This window comes from Bombina bombina, chromosome 2, assembly GCF_027579735.1.
Source record: "Bombina bombina isolate aBomBom1 chromosome 2, aBomBom1.pri, whole genome shotgun sequence".
NCBI lineage: Eukaryota > Metazoa > Chordata > Amphibia > Anura > Bombinatoridae > Bombina > Bombina bombina.
Genome location: NC_069500.1, coordinates 109545638 through 109563008, shown reverse-complemented (window position 1 = coordinate 109563008; position 17371 = coordinate 109545638). Strand labels below are relative to the sequence as shown.

Below are 17371 nucleotides of genomic sequence, written 5' to 3'. Positions count from 1 at the left end.
TTATCCCCATTAATTCCGGCATAGTTTTGTTTGCAGCCAGCTCCCCCCTGAGCATTTCCATATATGGAAGGTGCTATTCAGGCCATAGCTATGGCAGAATGCACTCAGGCACATGCAAGGTAGGGGGCAGAGTCAAATGGCACCTGACTAAAACAGTGCACAGTATAATGATGAAGCTTTCACAAAGCATGTGACATTATCCCCACGGAAACAAGCAGGCTGCCAGCATCTGATGTACCTCCTAAACCCCCCCTTACTTGCATAAGTAATTATCCTCACGTGCACATTTTGTTACATGACACCTCATGGTTTGGAGTAAAACACTGATAAGGGAGGTGGAGCAAGTTACACTTGGCAACACTAAAGTGTAAGCAATTTTGGAAATTTTATTAAAATATTTATAATCTTTTTTTTTTTCCACTTTTTTTCCACACACTGTTTCACCTCATTTAAACCTTTTATAATATGCACATAACTCAAAATGTTTTATGTCCCTTTAAGTTCCTTTAAGAACAAAACCAAATGCCTCTAGCAATTTCCACAGCCCTCCTTTTGCATATTGTTCTAGAAAGAGTGTATAGAAAACCTCCAGCTACCATCTTTAATCCATTCTGGTTTTTCTTGAAGCCATTGCTTTCTCAGTGCTACACGTTACCGTTAGCTATGTACAGCAGGCATTAATTGTCACTGCTTTGGATAGTTAAAATAAATACTTGCTCTATTGACCACTCTCTAAATGCAAATACTACAAATTATAGATACACAATTTTAGTTAATTTGTACTTTATTTTCTTCACTTGGCGACGAATAAAAAAAAAGTCTAAAAAAAACCATGGTTATAGGTGCCAGGAATACATTGTTCACATGTTCTGCAAAACCATCTGGTAGAGAATGGGTTAACAAAACAAAAAACACGTGTAATGAACTTTCAAACTTTCCGTCTTCAAATCTTACGCTTTTTCCATTCTGGCTCATTGTCTGGCTCATCTTCATCGGAATCCACCTCGGCAAAGACGGCGTTGGGCTGCGTTCTGCAACATATGGAAATGATTGGGAAAGTGAGATGAGCTGACGGCTTAATGGCTTTTATATCTTTACAAGTGAGGGACAGATTGCTTCATTCTTTCAATAGTATCAAAAAGCAATAAAAGGAAATACATGAGCTCTGGCAACCTTAAAGCATAATGGGAATAAAATGAGACACTTGGACAAGCAATGAACGTTAGCAGAAGATAATAGTGTTTGGAATCAAACTACAGTAAGACAGCAGGGATGGGTTCACTTACATTTTATGGTATGGGCACTAAACTAGATGCATTTTTGATTAATAGGATATGAAATCCAAAAAAAATATTGAATCAAACAGAGCATACAATTAAAAAAAAAAAGTTTCCAATTGACTTCTATTATCAAATTAGCTGTGTTCCCATGATATTCTGTGTTGAAGAGATACCTAGGTAGGCATCTGGAGCACTACATAACAGGAAATGGTGCTGCCATCTAGTGCTCTTGAAAATAGATAACATTCTTGCAAAACTGCTGCCATATAGTGCTCCAGAAATGGTCAAGCTCCTAAGCATACATCCCTGATTTTCAACAAAAGATACCAAAAGAACAAAGAAAATTTGATAATAGAAGAAAATTAGAGTGTTGTTTGAAATAGCATGTTCTATCTGAATCATGAAAGAAAAAATGTGGGTTTCATATCCCTTTAATCATTACATTTAGCGCAGGGTTGAGGTTCGCTAGGGAATGCAATCTGTTAGAAAAAGAAAACACTGCACATCATCATCTTACCCAATAGCACTCACTGAAACACTACAGAACAACAACCACAAACTATAAAACTGCATAGGGGTCACCTTCATCTAGTGTAATGAAACTGATTATACAGCCAGATTATAGCATTTTTAGGCAGAGTGAGGATTATGATGGGGGAGGAGCCTATACCTGCGCGTTATATGATGCACAAATGTGAGTGCAGTGTCTCAAGGGAAGCCAGACCTATAAATTGGACCCTTTTTGGTATGGAATAACAAGTGATGAAAACAGGATGCTGCAAAAAACAGAATTATCTTTAGTCTCCATATTATCTAACTTCCTAACACCTGAGGGGCCGCAGGTCAATATTTTATCAACTTTAAGGGCCACATATAAATGTATGGCTATTAAACAAATAATATATTTCCAGTGGCACAGGGATAGATGGAGTCTGTCCGGCTTTTTTGAGTTATAATAACCCCTTAGCACACATCTTTAACTGTAGCTCTTAAAGGGACACTAAGCATTAGTTAAATTAAATAATCATTGAATTCATAAACATTCATGCAATGCAGCAATGCTAGGACTTACCTTTAGACATGTGAAATCACAGCTAAGGCTCCATTTAGAGACTCACTTGTTCCATCTTGTGCTCACTGCCCGCCCCCTGTTGGGAGTTTTAAATGCAGAGCACTGTCAGCTCTGACGGCAAGCACCGCCTGTAAGCACCGGACCCGGGACTAAACAAAGCCTTGGCTGCTGGTTTCACATCTAGGCCATAGGGAAATTAAACTTACATGATACAGCATGATATTTAAAGACACTTTTAAATTCACTTATGTTTTCAAATTTACTTTTTTCTCTTGGTATCCTTTGTTGAACATATCCTACACCACTGTGAGCAAGCAGGTGATTGGCGGCTACACACACATGTGCCTCTTGTCATTGGCTCACCAGATGTTTTCAGATAGCTACCAGTAATGCATTGCTGCCCTAGAATTGACTTAAAGGGACAGTCTAGTTAAAATTAAACTTTCATGATTCAAATAGGGCATGCAATTTTAAACAACGTTCCTATTTAATTTTATTATTATATTTTCTTTGTTCTCTTGGTATTCTTTGTTGAAAGCTTAACCTAGGTAGGCTCATATGCTAATTTATAAGCCCTTGAAGGCACCCTCTTATCTCACAGCTAGACAGTGCTAGTTCATTTGTGCCATATAGATAACATGGTGCTCACTCCCATGGAGTTACTTATGAGTCAGCACTGATTGGCTAATATGCATGTCTGTAGAAATAACTGAAATAAGGGGGCAGTCTGCAGAGACTTAGATACAAGGTAATCACAGAGGTAAAAAGTATATTAATATAACTGTGTTGGTTATGAAAAACTAGGGAATGGGTAATAAAGGGATTATCTATCTTTTTAAACAATAAAAATTCTGGAGTAGACTGTCCCTTTAAACTATGTTTTTATCTCTTTGCATACAATTATACACAATAGTGCAATAATAAAATGCTCTACCATATTAGAGAATTTCTTTTTTCCTTTATGATTTTTCCTTATAATAAATAACTGTGCAGAAATATACTGTAGAACGGACATTCTAATACAAAAATTGCATGTTCCAATTTGTTAGAGCACATTGACTTTGCATTACTATCCTTAGCTAATTATGGGGTCAATCACAATCCTTTTTAAAAGCTTATCAAATAAATTATCTACAAAAAAAACACAGAGACTTTAATGGAGAGTTTTGTAGAAAAAAAATCATTAAAGATTTCTAAAGCATTGTGATCACTTATGTGTTTAACCCCCACAAAGGAATGAAAGAAACAGGAAAACTAAATCTGTTGATTAGAATGAATCAGATGGTTATCCTGGACCACTCCCTAACCTGAGCATCTCGGATGAGAAGTAACGCAAGCACCGCTGTGTAATTTAGAGGACAAGCTGCAGGTCTTGTACCATCAATCAACTGATGCAAGGATCTACAGAAGTGGTAGCAGCTAACTACGCTGAAGGAAAGAAAGGTCTGAGATGATGGTAAACAAATGGTATAGTGAAGGTAGCTTAATGGCGAGCTAGAGCCTTTGTTAAAGAATGGGGGAGGCAAAGGCAAATTAGAAGAAGTTGTCTACAAACTGGAGAGAGACAGAGAGAGTAAGTTGCATCAATGGAGTCTGGAATGATGCCAAAAAGAAGGCTAAAAGGAATTGTTCTTAAAGGGACACTCAATGCAATTTTTTCTTTAATGATTCCGATAAAGCATGCAATTTTAAGCAACTTTGTAATTTACTCCTATTATCAATTTTTTCTTCTTCGTTCTCTTGCTATCTTTATGTAAAAAGCAGGAATGTGATGCAAAGGAGCTGGCCTGGGTTATGCTTGCTTACTGGTGGGTAAATGTCAGCCTCCAATAAGCAAGCGCTATTCATGGTGCTGAACCAAAAATGGGCTGGCTGCTAAGATTTACATTCATGATTTTCAAATAAAGATAGCAAGAGAACAAATAAAATTTGATAATAGGAGTAAATTAGAAAGTTGCTTAAAAACAGAATTTATGCTTACCTGATAAATTACTTTCTCTTACGGTGTATCCAGTCCACGGATTCATCCTTACTTGTGGGATATTCTCATTCCCTACAGGAAAAAGAGAGCACACAGCAAAGCTGTCCATATAGCTCCCCATCAGGCTCCGCCACCCAGTCATTCGACCGACGGTTAGGAGAAAAAGGAGAAACCATAGGGTGCAGTGGTGACTGTAGTTTAAACAACAAATTTTAACCTGGCTTAATTACCAGGGCGGGCCGTGGACTGGATACACCGTAAGAGAAAGTAATTTATCAGGTAAGCATAAATTCTGTTTTCTCTTACAAGGTGTATCCAGTCCACGGATTCATCCTTACTTGTGGGATACCAATACACGGATGAAGGGAGGGAACAAGACAGGTAACCTAAACGGAAGGCACCACTGCTTGCAAAACCTTTCTCCCAAAAATAGCCTCCAAAGAAGCAAAAGTATCAAATTTGTAAAATTTGGCAAAAGTATGCAGTGAAGACCAAGTCGCTGCCTTACAAATCTGTTCTACAGAAGCCTCATTCTTGAAAGCCCATGTGGAAGCCACAGCTCTGGTGGAATGAGCTGTAATTCGTTCAGGAGGCTGCTGTCCAGAAGTCTCATAAGCCAATCTGATGATGCTTTTCAGCCAGAAGGAAAGAGAGGTAGCAGTTGCTTTCTGACCTCTCCTCTAACCAGAATAGACAACAAACAAGGATGATGTTTGTCTGAAATCTTTAGTTGCTTGTAAATAGAAGTTTAAAGCACGAACCACATCGAGATTGTGCAATAGTCGTTCCTTCCTTGAGGATGGATTAGGACACAGAGAAGGAACAATGATTTCCTGGTTAATATTCTTATTAGAAACCACTTTAGGAAGAAAACCAGGTTTGGTACGCAAAACTACCTTATCTGCATGGAACACCAGATAGGGTGAATTACACTGCAAAGCAGATAATTCTGAAACTCTTCGAGCAGAAGATATAGCTACCAAAAACAGAACTTTCCAAGATAATAACTTAATATCTATGGAATGTAAAGGTTCAAACGGAACCCCTTGAAGAGCTGAAAGAACTAAATTTAGACTCCATGGTGGAGCCACAGGTTTATAGACAGGCTTGATTCTGACTAAAGCCTGTGCAAACGCTTGAACGTCTGGTACATCTGCCAGACGCTTGTGTAACAAGATAGACAGAGCAGATATATGTCCCTTTAAGGTACTAGCTGATAACCCTTTCTCCAATCCTTCTTAGAGAAAAGACAATATCCTTGGAATCCTAATCTTACTCCACGAGTAACCCTTGGATTCACAACAACAAAGATATTTCCGCCATATCTTATGGTAAATTTTCTTGGTCACAGGTTTTCTAGCTTGGATCAGAGTATCTATGACTGATTCAGTCAGCTGCAGATAAACTAGATTTGGATCCGAATGGTCTCCATCTTGAAGGATGGAACTCTGAGGAATTTGTTTAGAATTTTTAGATCCAGGATTGGTCTGAAAGTTCCTTCCTTTTTGGGAACCACAAATAGGTTTGAGTAAAAACCCAGTCCTTGTTCTGTAATTGGAACTGGACATATCACTCCCATCTTGATCAGATCTTCTACACAGCGTAAAAACACCTCTTTCTTTGTCTGGTCTGAAGACAGACGAGAAATGTGGAACCTCCCCCTTCATTGGCAGTGTCCATGGTGGAACGGATGACATGTCCACTAGGTCTGCATACCAAGTCCTGCGTGGCCACGCAGGCGCTATCAGAATTACCGAGGCCTTCTCCTGTTTGATTCTGGCTATCAGCCGAGGGAGAAGGGGAAACGGTGGAAAGACAAAGGCCAGATTGAAGGACCAAGGCGCTACTAGAGCATCTATCAAAGCCGCCTTGGGGTCCCTGGACCTGGATCCGTAAAGAGGAAGTTTGGAGTTCTGACGGGACGCCATCAGATCCAACTCTGGAATGCCCCAAAGCTGATTATAGCTTTAATTCTATCCATAATTTCGTCATATGAGGTCTCTGTCTGGAGCGACTCCTCCAGCGCCTCAAACCAGAAAGCCGCTGCAGTAGTTACAGGAATAATGCAGGCAATCGGTTAAAGAAGGAAACCTTGTTGAACAAATATTTTCTTTAGTAAACCTTCCAATTTTTTATCCATAGGATCTTTGAAAGCACAACTGTCTTCAATTGAAATTGCCCCCTCTACCTTAGGGATCGTCTGCCATGCGTCCCGCCTGGGATCAGTTATAAGGAACATTTTCTTAAAGATAGGGGGGGGGAACAAAGGGTACACCTGGTCTCTCCCACTCCCTATCCACAATGTCCGCCACCCTCTTCGGGATCGGTAACGCATCAGTGTATACAGGGACTTCTAAGAATCTGTCCATTTTACACAATTTCTCTGGGACCACCATGGGGTCGCAATCATCCAGCGTAGCTAATACCTCCTTAAGTAGTACGCGGAGGTGTTCCAGCTTGAATTCAAACGCTAAGGAATCTGATTCTGCCCGCTGAGAAATCTTTCCTGTATCTGAAATTTCTCCCTCGGACAGCACATCCCTCACCGCCATTTCAGAGTGTTGTGAGGGTACAACAGATAAACCTTCCAAAGCTTCTGATTGCTCATACTCTGTCCTTAAGACCGAGCTATCACGCTTTTTAGGAAAAACTGGCAGTTTGGATAAAAATGCCGCAAGGGAGTTATCCATTACTGTTGCTAATTGTTGTAATGTAATAGGGACCATTGCGCTAGAGGTACTAGGCATAGGTTGCGCGGGCGTGACTGGTGTCGACACATGGGGAGAGGAAGGTGGACTATCCTCATTACCTTCTGTTAAAGAATCATCTTGGGCTACATTTTTAAGTGAAACAACATTATCTTTAAAATGCATAGATACATTAGCACACTTGTAAAGGGGGTTCCACCATGGCTACTAAACACATAGAGCAACGTCTATCTGTAGGCTCAGACATTTTAAACAGACTTAGACAGCAATTAAAGACTGAAAAATACAATTTGAGAAAAAACGGTACTGTGCCTTTAAATAATAAAAGCGCACACTTTTTTACTAAATGTTCAAAAATGATCCAATATTTCTGAAAATTTCACCACACGATCTTAATGCTTGGTAATGGTTGCACAGCAAATATCAAGTCAATTAACCCCTTAATGCCCAAACCGGAGCAACCTAAAGCTGACAACCGGTTAGCAAACTACAGCACCATGCCACAGCAATCTGCTGTGGCCCTACCTTGCCCCTGGGGATTAGCTGATGAAAATAAGCCTCTATGATGTCCTCAATGAAGTTTTAGGACCCTCCACGTGAAGCTGCATGAAGCTGTCTGCAGAATGAAGAGCGCAACTGAGGCGCGAAAATTAGGCCCCCTCCCCCTCCACTCCGAAGTTGTGGGGCCTTCAAAACCCTTAATAGGTGTCCAAAATTTTGCCATATGGAATAAAACCCCAAATAATACTCCAAACATTATAAAAACATGTATAGTGATTATGTTTTACTAAAAAAAATAATCGATTACCCTTTAACAGTGTCCACCAGTCAATTAGCCCTGTTAAATAAGCATTCCTTCTATACTGAGTCTCAGAATATGGCTTACCTTCCCCACATGGGGATTCTTGTCAGTCTTCTAGCATTACTAAGTCTTGACTAGAAAAAGATGACTGAACATACCTTGTAGCAGTTAAGCCTGCAAACTGTTCCCCCCAACTGAAGTTTTCTTGGTACTCCTCAGTCCTGCGTGGGAACAGCAGTGGATTTTAGTTACAACATGCTAAAAACATTTTCCTCTCAGCAGAATTCTTCATCACTTTCTGCTAGAGAGTAAATAGTACAAACCGGCACTATTTCAAAATAACAAACTTTTGATTGAAGATATAAAAAACTACAAACTAACACCACATTCACTTTACCCTCCCGTGGAGATGCTACTTGTTAGAGCGGCAAAGAGAATGACTGGGGGGGCAGAGCCTGAGGGGGAGCTATATGGACAGCTTTGCTGTGTGCTCTCTTTGCCGCTTCCTGTAGGGAATGAGAATATCCCACAAGTAAGGATGAATCCGTGGACTGGATACACCATGTAAGAGAAATTGGGTTCAGTGTCCCTTAACACTTAAGAAAATATGCAAGAAGGAATGTATGTAAATGACTAATTCTTAAGACATGCTATGTGGCCAGGCTAAGGAAAGACCTACAAATTGGAAAGAAAGCAACAATGATATAATATAAAAATTCCATCTTCAAATGAAGAACTTTCAAAACATCCCCATCCGAGGCTTTGCATTTCATAGGTTTCAAATATTCTGCGAAGGAGAGAGCCTTTGAGACTTGCAAGATGTTATAGTTAATATTCCTCTTTAGGAACAGTATCACTGATTATACTGTATTTCCGTCACCTTATTGTTCCAAAGAAAGAAGAAGCATTTCATCAAAATAATCTTAGCAATGAAAGGCCTGTAAAAATCTATACAACAGCCATGTAAAACCACAATGTTTAGCCAGTGATTTGAATATTCCAATAGCCAAGTTACTTGAAAAAGCCATAACCTACCTGCCACATAAAAACTACTCATGAACATTAAGCATTAATTAACATTAGTTAACTTTATTGACATTAATGAACTTGGGTTCATTATTGAAGAAAATTGCTCTGAGCAAATACCGTCTTAGTCTTATTCTTCCTGTCTTGAGGAAGGAAAGTATTTCTTTCACTAGTTATAACCTTGAAGTTATCCAAAATGCTACATTTTTAGATATTATTCAATAGCCAGGTTTTCAATCACAAAGACCTTTGTTAATGAACCAGAATGGTTGCTGCCAAGGTTGTGTTGAATACAGGGTAGCTAGAAACAGTGGGAGTACAGAAAACAAAGCCATATATCACAGTGGATCTCCCCAGAGAATGCTCTTTGAAATTAGGGGCCAAAATCAAAAGATCACCGGTAGCCTTTAGGCAGTTCTGATACAGGTCAGGGGTCCGCTGAATTCCAACTATTTTATGGGGACATTAAAGACATTCGGCTAGATTACGAGTCTTGCGTTAGCCTTAAAAAGCAGCGTTGAGAGGTCCCAATGCTGCTTTTTAACGCCCGCTGGTATTACGAGTCTTGCAGGTACAGGTGTCCCGCTCACTTTTTCGGCCAGACTCGAAAATACCGCAAATCCACTTACGTTAATTGCGTATCCTATTTTTTCAATGGGACTTGCATAGCGCCGGTATTACGAGTCTTCCAAAAAGTGAGCGGTAGACCCTCTCCTGTAAAGACTGGTGCCGCATTTAAAAGTCAGTAGTTAAGAGATTTATGGTCTAACGCCGTAGCATAAAACTCTTAAAGGGACAGTCTAGGCCAAAATAAACTTTCATGATTCAGATAGAGCATGTAATTTTAAACAATTTTCAAATTTACTTTTATCACCAATTTTGCTTTGTTCTCTTGGTATTCTTAGTTGAAAGCTTAACCTAGGAGGTTCATATGCTAATTTCTTAGACCTTGAAGCCCACCTCTTTCAGATTGCATTTTAACAGTTTTTCCCCACTAGAGGGTGTTAGTTCACGTATTTCATATAGATAACACTGTGCTCATGCACGAGAAGTTATCTGGGAGCAGGCACTGATTGGCTAGACTGCAAGTCTGTCAAAAGAACTGAAAAAAGGGGCAGTTTGCAGAGGCTTAGATACAAGATAATCACAGAGGTTAAAAGTATATTATTATAAATGTGTTAGTTATGCAAAACTGGGAAATGGGTAATAAAGGGATTATCTATCTTTTAAAACAATAAAAATTCTGGTGTAGACTGTCCCTTTAACTAAAGTGCTAAAAAGTACACTAACACCCATAAACTACCTATTAATCCCTAAACCGAGCCCCCCCCCCACATTGCAAACACTAAAATAAAATTTTCAACCCCATAATCTGCCGAACCGGACATCGCTGCCACTATAATAAATATATTAACCTCTAAACCACTGCACTCCCGCCTCGCAAACACTAGTTACATTTTATTAACCCCTAATCTGCCATCCCTAACATCGCCGACACCTACCTACATTTATTACCCACTATATTAAAGTTATTAACCCCTAAATCTAAGTCTAACCCTAACACCCCCTAACTTAAATATAATTAAAATAAATCTAAATAAAATAACTACAATTAACTAAATTATTCCTATTTAAAACTAAATACTTACCTATTAAATAAACCCTAAGCTAGCTACAATATAACTAATAGTTACATTGTAGCTATCTTAGGATTTATTTTTATTTTACAGGCAACTTTGTATTTATTTTAACTAGGTACAATAGTTATTAAATAGTTATTAGCTATTTAATAGCTACCTAGTTAAAATAAATACAAATTTACCTGTAAAATAAAACCTAACCTAAGTTACAATTACACCTAACACTACACTACAATTAAAATAATTCCCTAAATTAACTACAATTAAATACAATTAAATACAATTATCTAAAGTACGAAAAAAACTAAATTACAGAAAATAATAAACAAATTACAAGTTTTTTAAACTAATTAAACCTAATCTAATTCCCCTAATAAAATAAAAAAGCCCCCCAAAATAATAAAAAGCCCTACCCTATACTAAATTACAAATAGCCCTTAAAAGGGCCTTTTGCGGGGCATTGCCCCAAAGTAATCAGCTCTTTTCCCTGTAAATAAAAGTACAATACCCCCCCAACATTAAAACCCACCACCCACACACCCAACCCTACTCAAAAACCCACCCAATCCCCCCTTAATAAAACCTAACAATAACCCCTTGAAGATCACCCTACCTTGAGAAGTCTTCACCCAACCGGGACAAAGTCCTCAAGGAAGCCGGGAAGAAGAGGTCCTCCAGACGGGCAGAAGTCTTCATCCAGACGGCATCTTCTATCCTCCTCCATCCGGCGCGGAGCCAATAGGATTTTTTCTACCTTAGTCCGATTGGCTGATAGAATTCTATCAGCCAATCGGAATTGAAGGGACGGGATCTTGGATTACGTCATTTAAAGGAACCTTCCTTCAGTCGTTGGATCAAGAAAGAAGAGGATGTCTTGAAGATGGACCCGCTCCGCGCCGGATAGATGAAGATAGAAGATGCCGTCTGGATGAAGACTTCTGCCTGTCTGGAGGACCTCTTCTTCCTGGCCTGGATGAAGACTTCTGCCCGTCTGGAGGATCACTTCGCCCTGCTTCGTTGAGGACTTTTAATGTTGGGGGGGTATTGTACTTTTTTTTTTACAAGTAAAAGAGCTGATTACTTTGGGGCAATGCCCCACAAAAGGCCCTTTTAAGAGATATTTGTAATTTAGTATAGAATAGGGCTTTTTATTATTTTGGGGGGCTTTTTTATTTTATTAGGGGAATTAGATTAGGTGCAATTAGTTTAAAAAACTTGCAATTATTTTACTATTTTCTGTAATTTAGTGTTTGTTTGTTTTCGTACTTTAGATAATTGTATTTAATTGTATTTAATTGTAGTTAATTTAGGGAATTATTTTAATTGTAGTGTAGTGTTAGGTGTAATTGTAACTTAGGTTAGGTTTTATTTTACAGGTAAATTTGTATTTATTTTAACTAGGTAGCTATTAAATAGTTAATAACTATTTAATAACTATTGTACCTAGTTAAAATAAATACAAAGTTGCCTGTAAAATAAAAATATGTGAGAAAATGCTAAATTTAATAACCTAGCTGAATTTATAAGGCAGTTTTTTTATGCACTGGGACTGAACATTGTAAACAAAAAAAGTTTAGTCATACATAGGGAAAAAAAAGGTTGGAATTATTATTTGTTTTTGGCTTGAAAACAATATTTAGAAAAAGTTATTTAAATACAAACTGAAACTAATACAGGCATATTGGTTGTGTATTTTCTATAAATTCTCTTTAGCTGATAAAGACAACCAAGATCTATTGGTGGAGGCAGACACACCTCTGCAAGTCTAAAAGTTTAATGTTGGTTTATTGTTGACAGGACCTGTAGAAACTAATATATTTTAAAATGTCCTCTTTAAGATAGAACAAAAAAATTACTACAATGTTCATCAAATACAAATTCTCGAACACATTCAGATCTCCTGCATATGCATTCAAAATTTGCTGAAAAACACATTGGATTTGCATTAATAAGTATTATTTATTTTTATACATCACCCAAATGAAGAAGATAAAGTGTTTTCACTAAAAGGCAAATGTGGTCTCTAAAATGTCTTACTCATTGTTACTCAACGAAAGTGATTCATTGGTTAATTGAAAGCATGAGGTAAGAAATTATATGCATTCATAAGGCCTTTATGTCACTCAACCAAAGATTAAATACAAAGGAAGAGAAACCACAAGTTCTGTCACAGATCAGAGTTTGACATCTCAGCCATACTGGAATGAAAGGGAGCATACAAAGTGTGAACAACAGTCAGAAAATTACAGTCCATAAAAAGATATGGATCAAGACAGCACAAAAATAGCCACCATTATCAAGGGCAGAAATATTGAGCAAGCATAAAAAGTATATAAAGAATATGGCTTATCAACTGCTGAACTGCCCAACACCATTTTTCACATTTATTTAAAAAAACTTACAGAAATATCCAGCTATTGAAAAACACAATATTAAACAAAAAACACAATTCTATAGCATAGGAATCCTTATTTTCTAAATACAGTATTTCAAACTTTCAATTTATGGTTCTACATTTTGCTTCAGTTCTACTTCCTAATTTTTTTTTTTTTTTTTTTAAATAGGATTTTATATCTATTTTATTCAATAAAAATTACAACTTTAAAATGAGAATTTTTTTTTTTACCAATTAGACATAAAATAAAACAGAATTTATGTTTACCTGATAAATTACTTTCTCCAACGGTGTGTCCGGTCCACGGCGTCATCCTTACTTGTGGGATATTCTCCTCCCCAACAGGAAATGGCAAAGAGCCCAGCAAAGCTGGTCACATGATCCCTCCTAGGCTCCGCCTTCCCCAGTCATTCGACCGACGTAAAGGAGGAATATTTGCATAGGAGAAATCATATGATACCGTGGTGACTGTAGTTAAAGAAAATAAATTATCAGACCTGATTAAAAAACCAGGGCGGGCCGTGGACCGGACACACCGTTGGAGAAAGTAATTTATCAGGTAAACATAAATTCTGTTTTCTCCAACATAGGTGTGTCCGGTCCACGGCGTCATCCTTACTTGTGGGAACCAATACCAAAGCTTTAGGACACGGATGAAGGGAGGGAGCAAATCAGGTCACCTAGATGGAAGGCACCACGGCTTGCAAAACCTTTCTCCCAAAAATAGCCTCAGAAGAAGCAAAAGTATCAAATTTGTAAAATTTAGTAAAAGTGTGCAGTGAAGACCAAGTCGCTGCCTTACATATCTGATCAACAGAAGCCTCGTTCTTGAAGGCCCATGTGGAAGCCACAGCCCTAGTAGAATGAGCTGTGATTCTTTCAGGAGGCTGCCGTCCGGCAGTCTCGTAAGCCAATCTGATGATGCTTTTAATCCAAAAAGAGAGAGAGGTAGAAGTTGCTTTTTGACCTCTCCTTTTACCAGAATAAACAACAAACAAAGAAGATGTTTGTCTAAAATCCTTTGTAGCATCTAAATAGAATTTTAGAGCACGAACTACATCCAAAGCATTCAAAGAAGCAACAAACGTTCCTTCTTTGAAACTGGATTCGGACACAAAGAAGGCACGACTATCTCCTGGTTAATGTTTTTGTTAGAAACAACTTTCGGAAGAAAACCAGGTTTAGTACGTAAAACCACCTTATCTGCATGGAACACCAGATAAGGAGGAGAACACTGCAGAGCAGATAATTCTGAAACTCTTCTAGCAGAAGAAATTGCAACCAAAAACAAAACTTTCCAAGATAATAACTTAATATCAACGGAATGTAAGGGTTCAAACGGAACCCCCTGAAGAACTGAAAGAACTAAATTGAGACTCCAAGGAGGAGTCAAATGTTTGTAAACAGGCTTGATTCTAACCAGAGCCTGAACAAAGGCTTGAACATCTGGCACAGCTGCCAGCTTTTTGTGAAGTAACACAGACAAGGCAGAAATCTGTCCCTTCAAAGAACTTGCAGATAATCCTTTCTCCAAACCTTCTTGAAGAAAGGATAGAATCTTAGGAATTTTTACCTTGTCCCAAGGGAATCCTTTAGATTCACACCAACAGATATATTTTTTCCATATTTTGTGGTAGATTTTTCTAGTTACAGGCTTTCTGGCCTGAACAAGAGTATCAATGACAGAATCTGAGAACCCTCGCTTTGATAAGATCAAGCGTTCAATCTCCAAGCAGTCAGTTGGAGTGAGACCAGATTCGGATGTTCGAACGGACCTTGAACAAGAAGGTCTCGTCTCAAAGGTAGCTTCCATGGTGGAGCCGATGACATATTCACCAGGTCTGCATACCAAGTCCTGCGTGGCCACGCAGGAGCTATCAAGATCACCGATGCCCTCTCCTGATTGATCCTGGCTACCAGCCTGGGGATGAGAGGAAACGGCGGGAATACATAAGCTAGTTTGAAGGTCCAAGGTGCTACTAGTGCATCTACTAGAGTCGCCTTGGGATCCCTGGATCTGGACCCGTAGCAAGGAACCTTGAAGTTCTGACGAGAGGCCATCAGATCCATGTCTGGAATGCCCCACAATTGAGTAATTTGGGCAAAGATTTCCGGATGGAGTTCCCACTCCCCCGGATGAAATGTCTGACGACTCAGAAAATCCGCTTCCCAATTTTCCACTCCTGGGATGTGGATTGCAGACAAGTGGCAGGAGTGAGTCTCCGCCCAGTGAATGATTTTGGTCACTTCTTCCATCGCCAGGGAACTCCTTGTTCCCCCCTGATGGTTGATGTACGCAACAGTCGTCATGTTGTCTGATTGAAACCGTATGAACTTGGCCTTTGCTAGCTGAGGCCAAGCCTTGAGAGCATTGAATATCGCTCTCAGTTCCAGAATATTTATCGGGAGAAGAGATTCTTCCCGAGACCAAAGACCCTGAGCTTTCAGGGGTCCCCAGACCGCGCCCCAGCCCACCAGACTGGCGTCGGTCGTGACAATGACCCACTCTGGTCTGCGGAAGCTCATCCCCTGTGACAGGTTGTCCAGGGACAGCCACCAACGGAGTGAATCTCTGGTCCTCTGATCTACTTGTATCGTCGGAGACAAGTCTGTATAGTCCCCATTCCACTGACTGAGCATGCACAGTTGTAATGGTCTTAGATGAATTCGCGCAAAAGGAACTATGTCCATTGCCGCTACCATCAAACCTATTACTTCCATGCACTGCGCTATGGAAGGAAGAGGAACAGAATGAAGTATTTGACAAGAGTTTAGAAGTTTTGATTTTCTGGCCTCTGTCAGAAAAATCCTCATTTCTAAGGAGTCTATTATTGTTCCCAAGAAGGGAACCCTTGTTGACGGAGATAGCGAACTTTTTTCTACGTTCACTTTCCACCCGTGAGATCTGAGAAAGGCCAGGACAATGTCCGTGTGAGCCTTTGCTTGTGGAAGGGACGACGCTTGAATCAGAATGTCGTCCAAGTAAGGTACTACTGCATTGCCCCTTGGTCTTAGCACCGCTAGAAGGGACCCTAGTACCTTTGTGAAAATTCTTGGAGCAGTGGCTAATCCGAACGGAAGTGCCACAAACTGGTAATGCTTGTCCAGGAATGCGAACCTTAGGAACCGATGATGTTCCTTGTGGATAGGAATATGTAGATACGCATCCTTTAAATCCACCGTGGTCATGAATTGACCTTCCTGGATGGAAGGAAGAATTGTTTGAATGGTTTCCATTTTGAACGATGGAACCTTGAGAAACTTGTTTAGGATCTTGAGATCTAAGATTGGTCTGAATGTTCCCTCTTTTTTGGGAACTACGAACAGATTGGAGTAGAACCCCATCCCTTGTTCTCCTAATGGAACAGGATGAATCACTCCCATTTTTAACAGGTCTTCTACACAATGTAAGAATGCCTGTTTTTTTATGAGGTCTGAAGACAATTGAGACCTGTGGAACCTCCCCCTTGGGGGAAGCCCCTTGAATTCCAGAAGATAACCTTGGGAGACTATTTCTAGTGCCCAAGGATCCAGAACATCTCTTGCCCAAGCCTGAGCGAAGAGAGAGAGTCTGCCCCCCACCAGATCCGGTCCCGGATCGGGGGCCAACATCTCATGCTGTCTTGGTAGCAGTGGCAGGTTTCTTGGCCTGCTTTCCTTTGTTCCAGCCTTGCATTGGCCTCCAGGCTGGCTTGGCTTGAGAAGTATTACCCTCTTGCTTAGAGGACGTAGCACTTGGGGCTGGTCCGTTTCTGCGAAAGGGACGAAAATTAGGTTTATTTTTGGCTTTGAAAGACCTATCCTGAGGAAGGGCGTGGCTCTTGCCCCCAGTGATATCAGAGATAATCTCTTTCAAGTCAGGGCCAAACAGCGTTTTCCCCTTGAAAGGAATGTTAAGCAATTTGTTCTTGGAAGACGCATCCGCTGACCAAGATTTTAGCCAAAGCGCTCTGCGCGCCACAATAGCAAAACCAGAATTTTTCGCCGCTAACCTAGCCAATTGCAAAGTGGCGTCTAGGGTGAAAGAATTAGCCAATTTGAGAGCATGAATTCTGTCCATAATCTCCTCATAAGAAGAAGAATTATTATTGAGCGCCTTTTCTAGTTCATCGAACCAGAAACACGCTGCTGTAGTGACAGGAACAATGCATGAAATTGGTTGTAGAAGGTAACCTTGCTGAACAAACATCTTTTTAAGCAAACCCTCTAATTTTTTATCCATAGGATCTTTGAAAGCACAACTATCTTCTATGGGTATAGTGGTGCGTTTGTTTAGAGTAGAAACCGCCCCCTCGACCTTGGGGACTGTCTGCCATAAGTCCTTTCTGGGGTCGACCATAGGAAACAATTTCTTAAATATAGGGGGAGGGACGAAAGGTATACCGGGCCTTTCCCATTCTTTATTTACAATGTCCGCCACCCGCTTGGGTATAGGAAAAGCTTCGGGGGGCCCCGGGACCTCTAGGA

At 39.8% G+C, this 17371-nt stretch overlaps 1 protein-coding gene across 1 annotated transcript in view; it reads right to left on the bottom strand.

The window, feature by feature from the left end:
- Positions 1–766: 766 nt before the first annotated feature.
- WDR70 (WD repeat domain 70) overlaps positions 767–17371 on the bottom strand; it is an 811922-nt gene continuing 795317 nt past the window's right edge. Inside the window, 1 exon segment of the mRNA XM_053701217.1 lies at positions 767–1031. Coding sequence (XP_053557192.1) covers positions 944–1031 — 88 coding nt within the window. The 3' untranslated portion in view covers positions 767–943.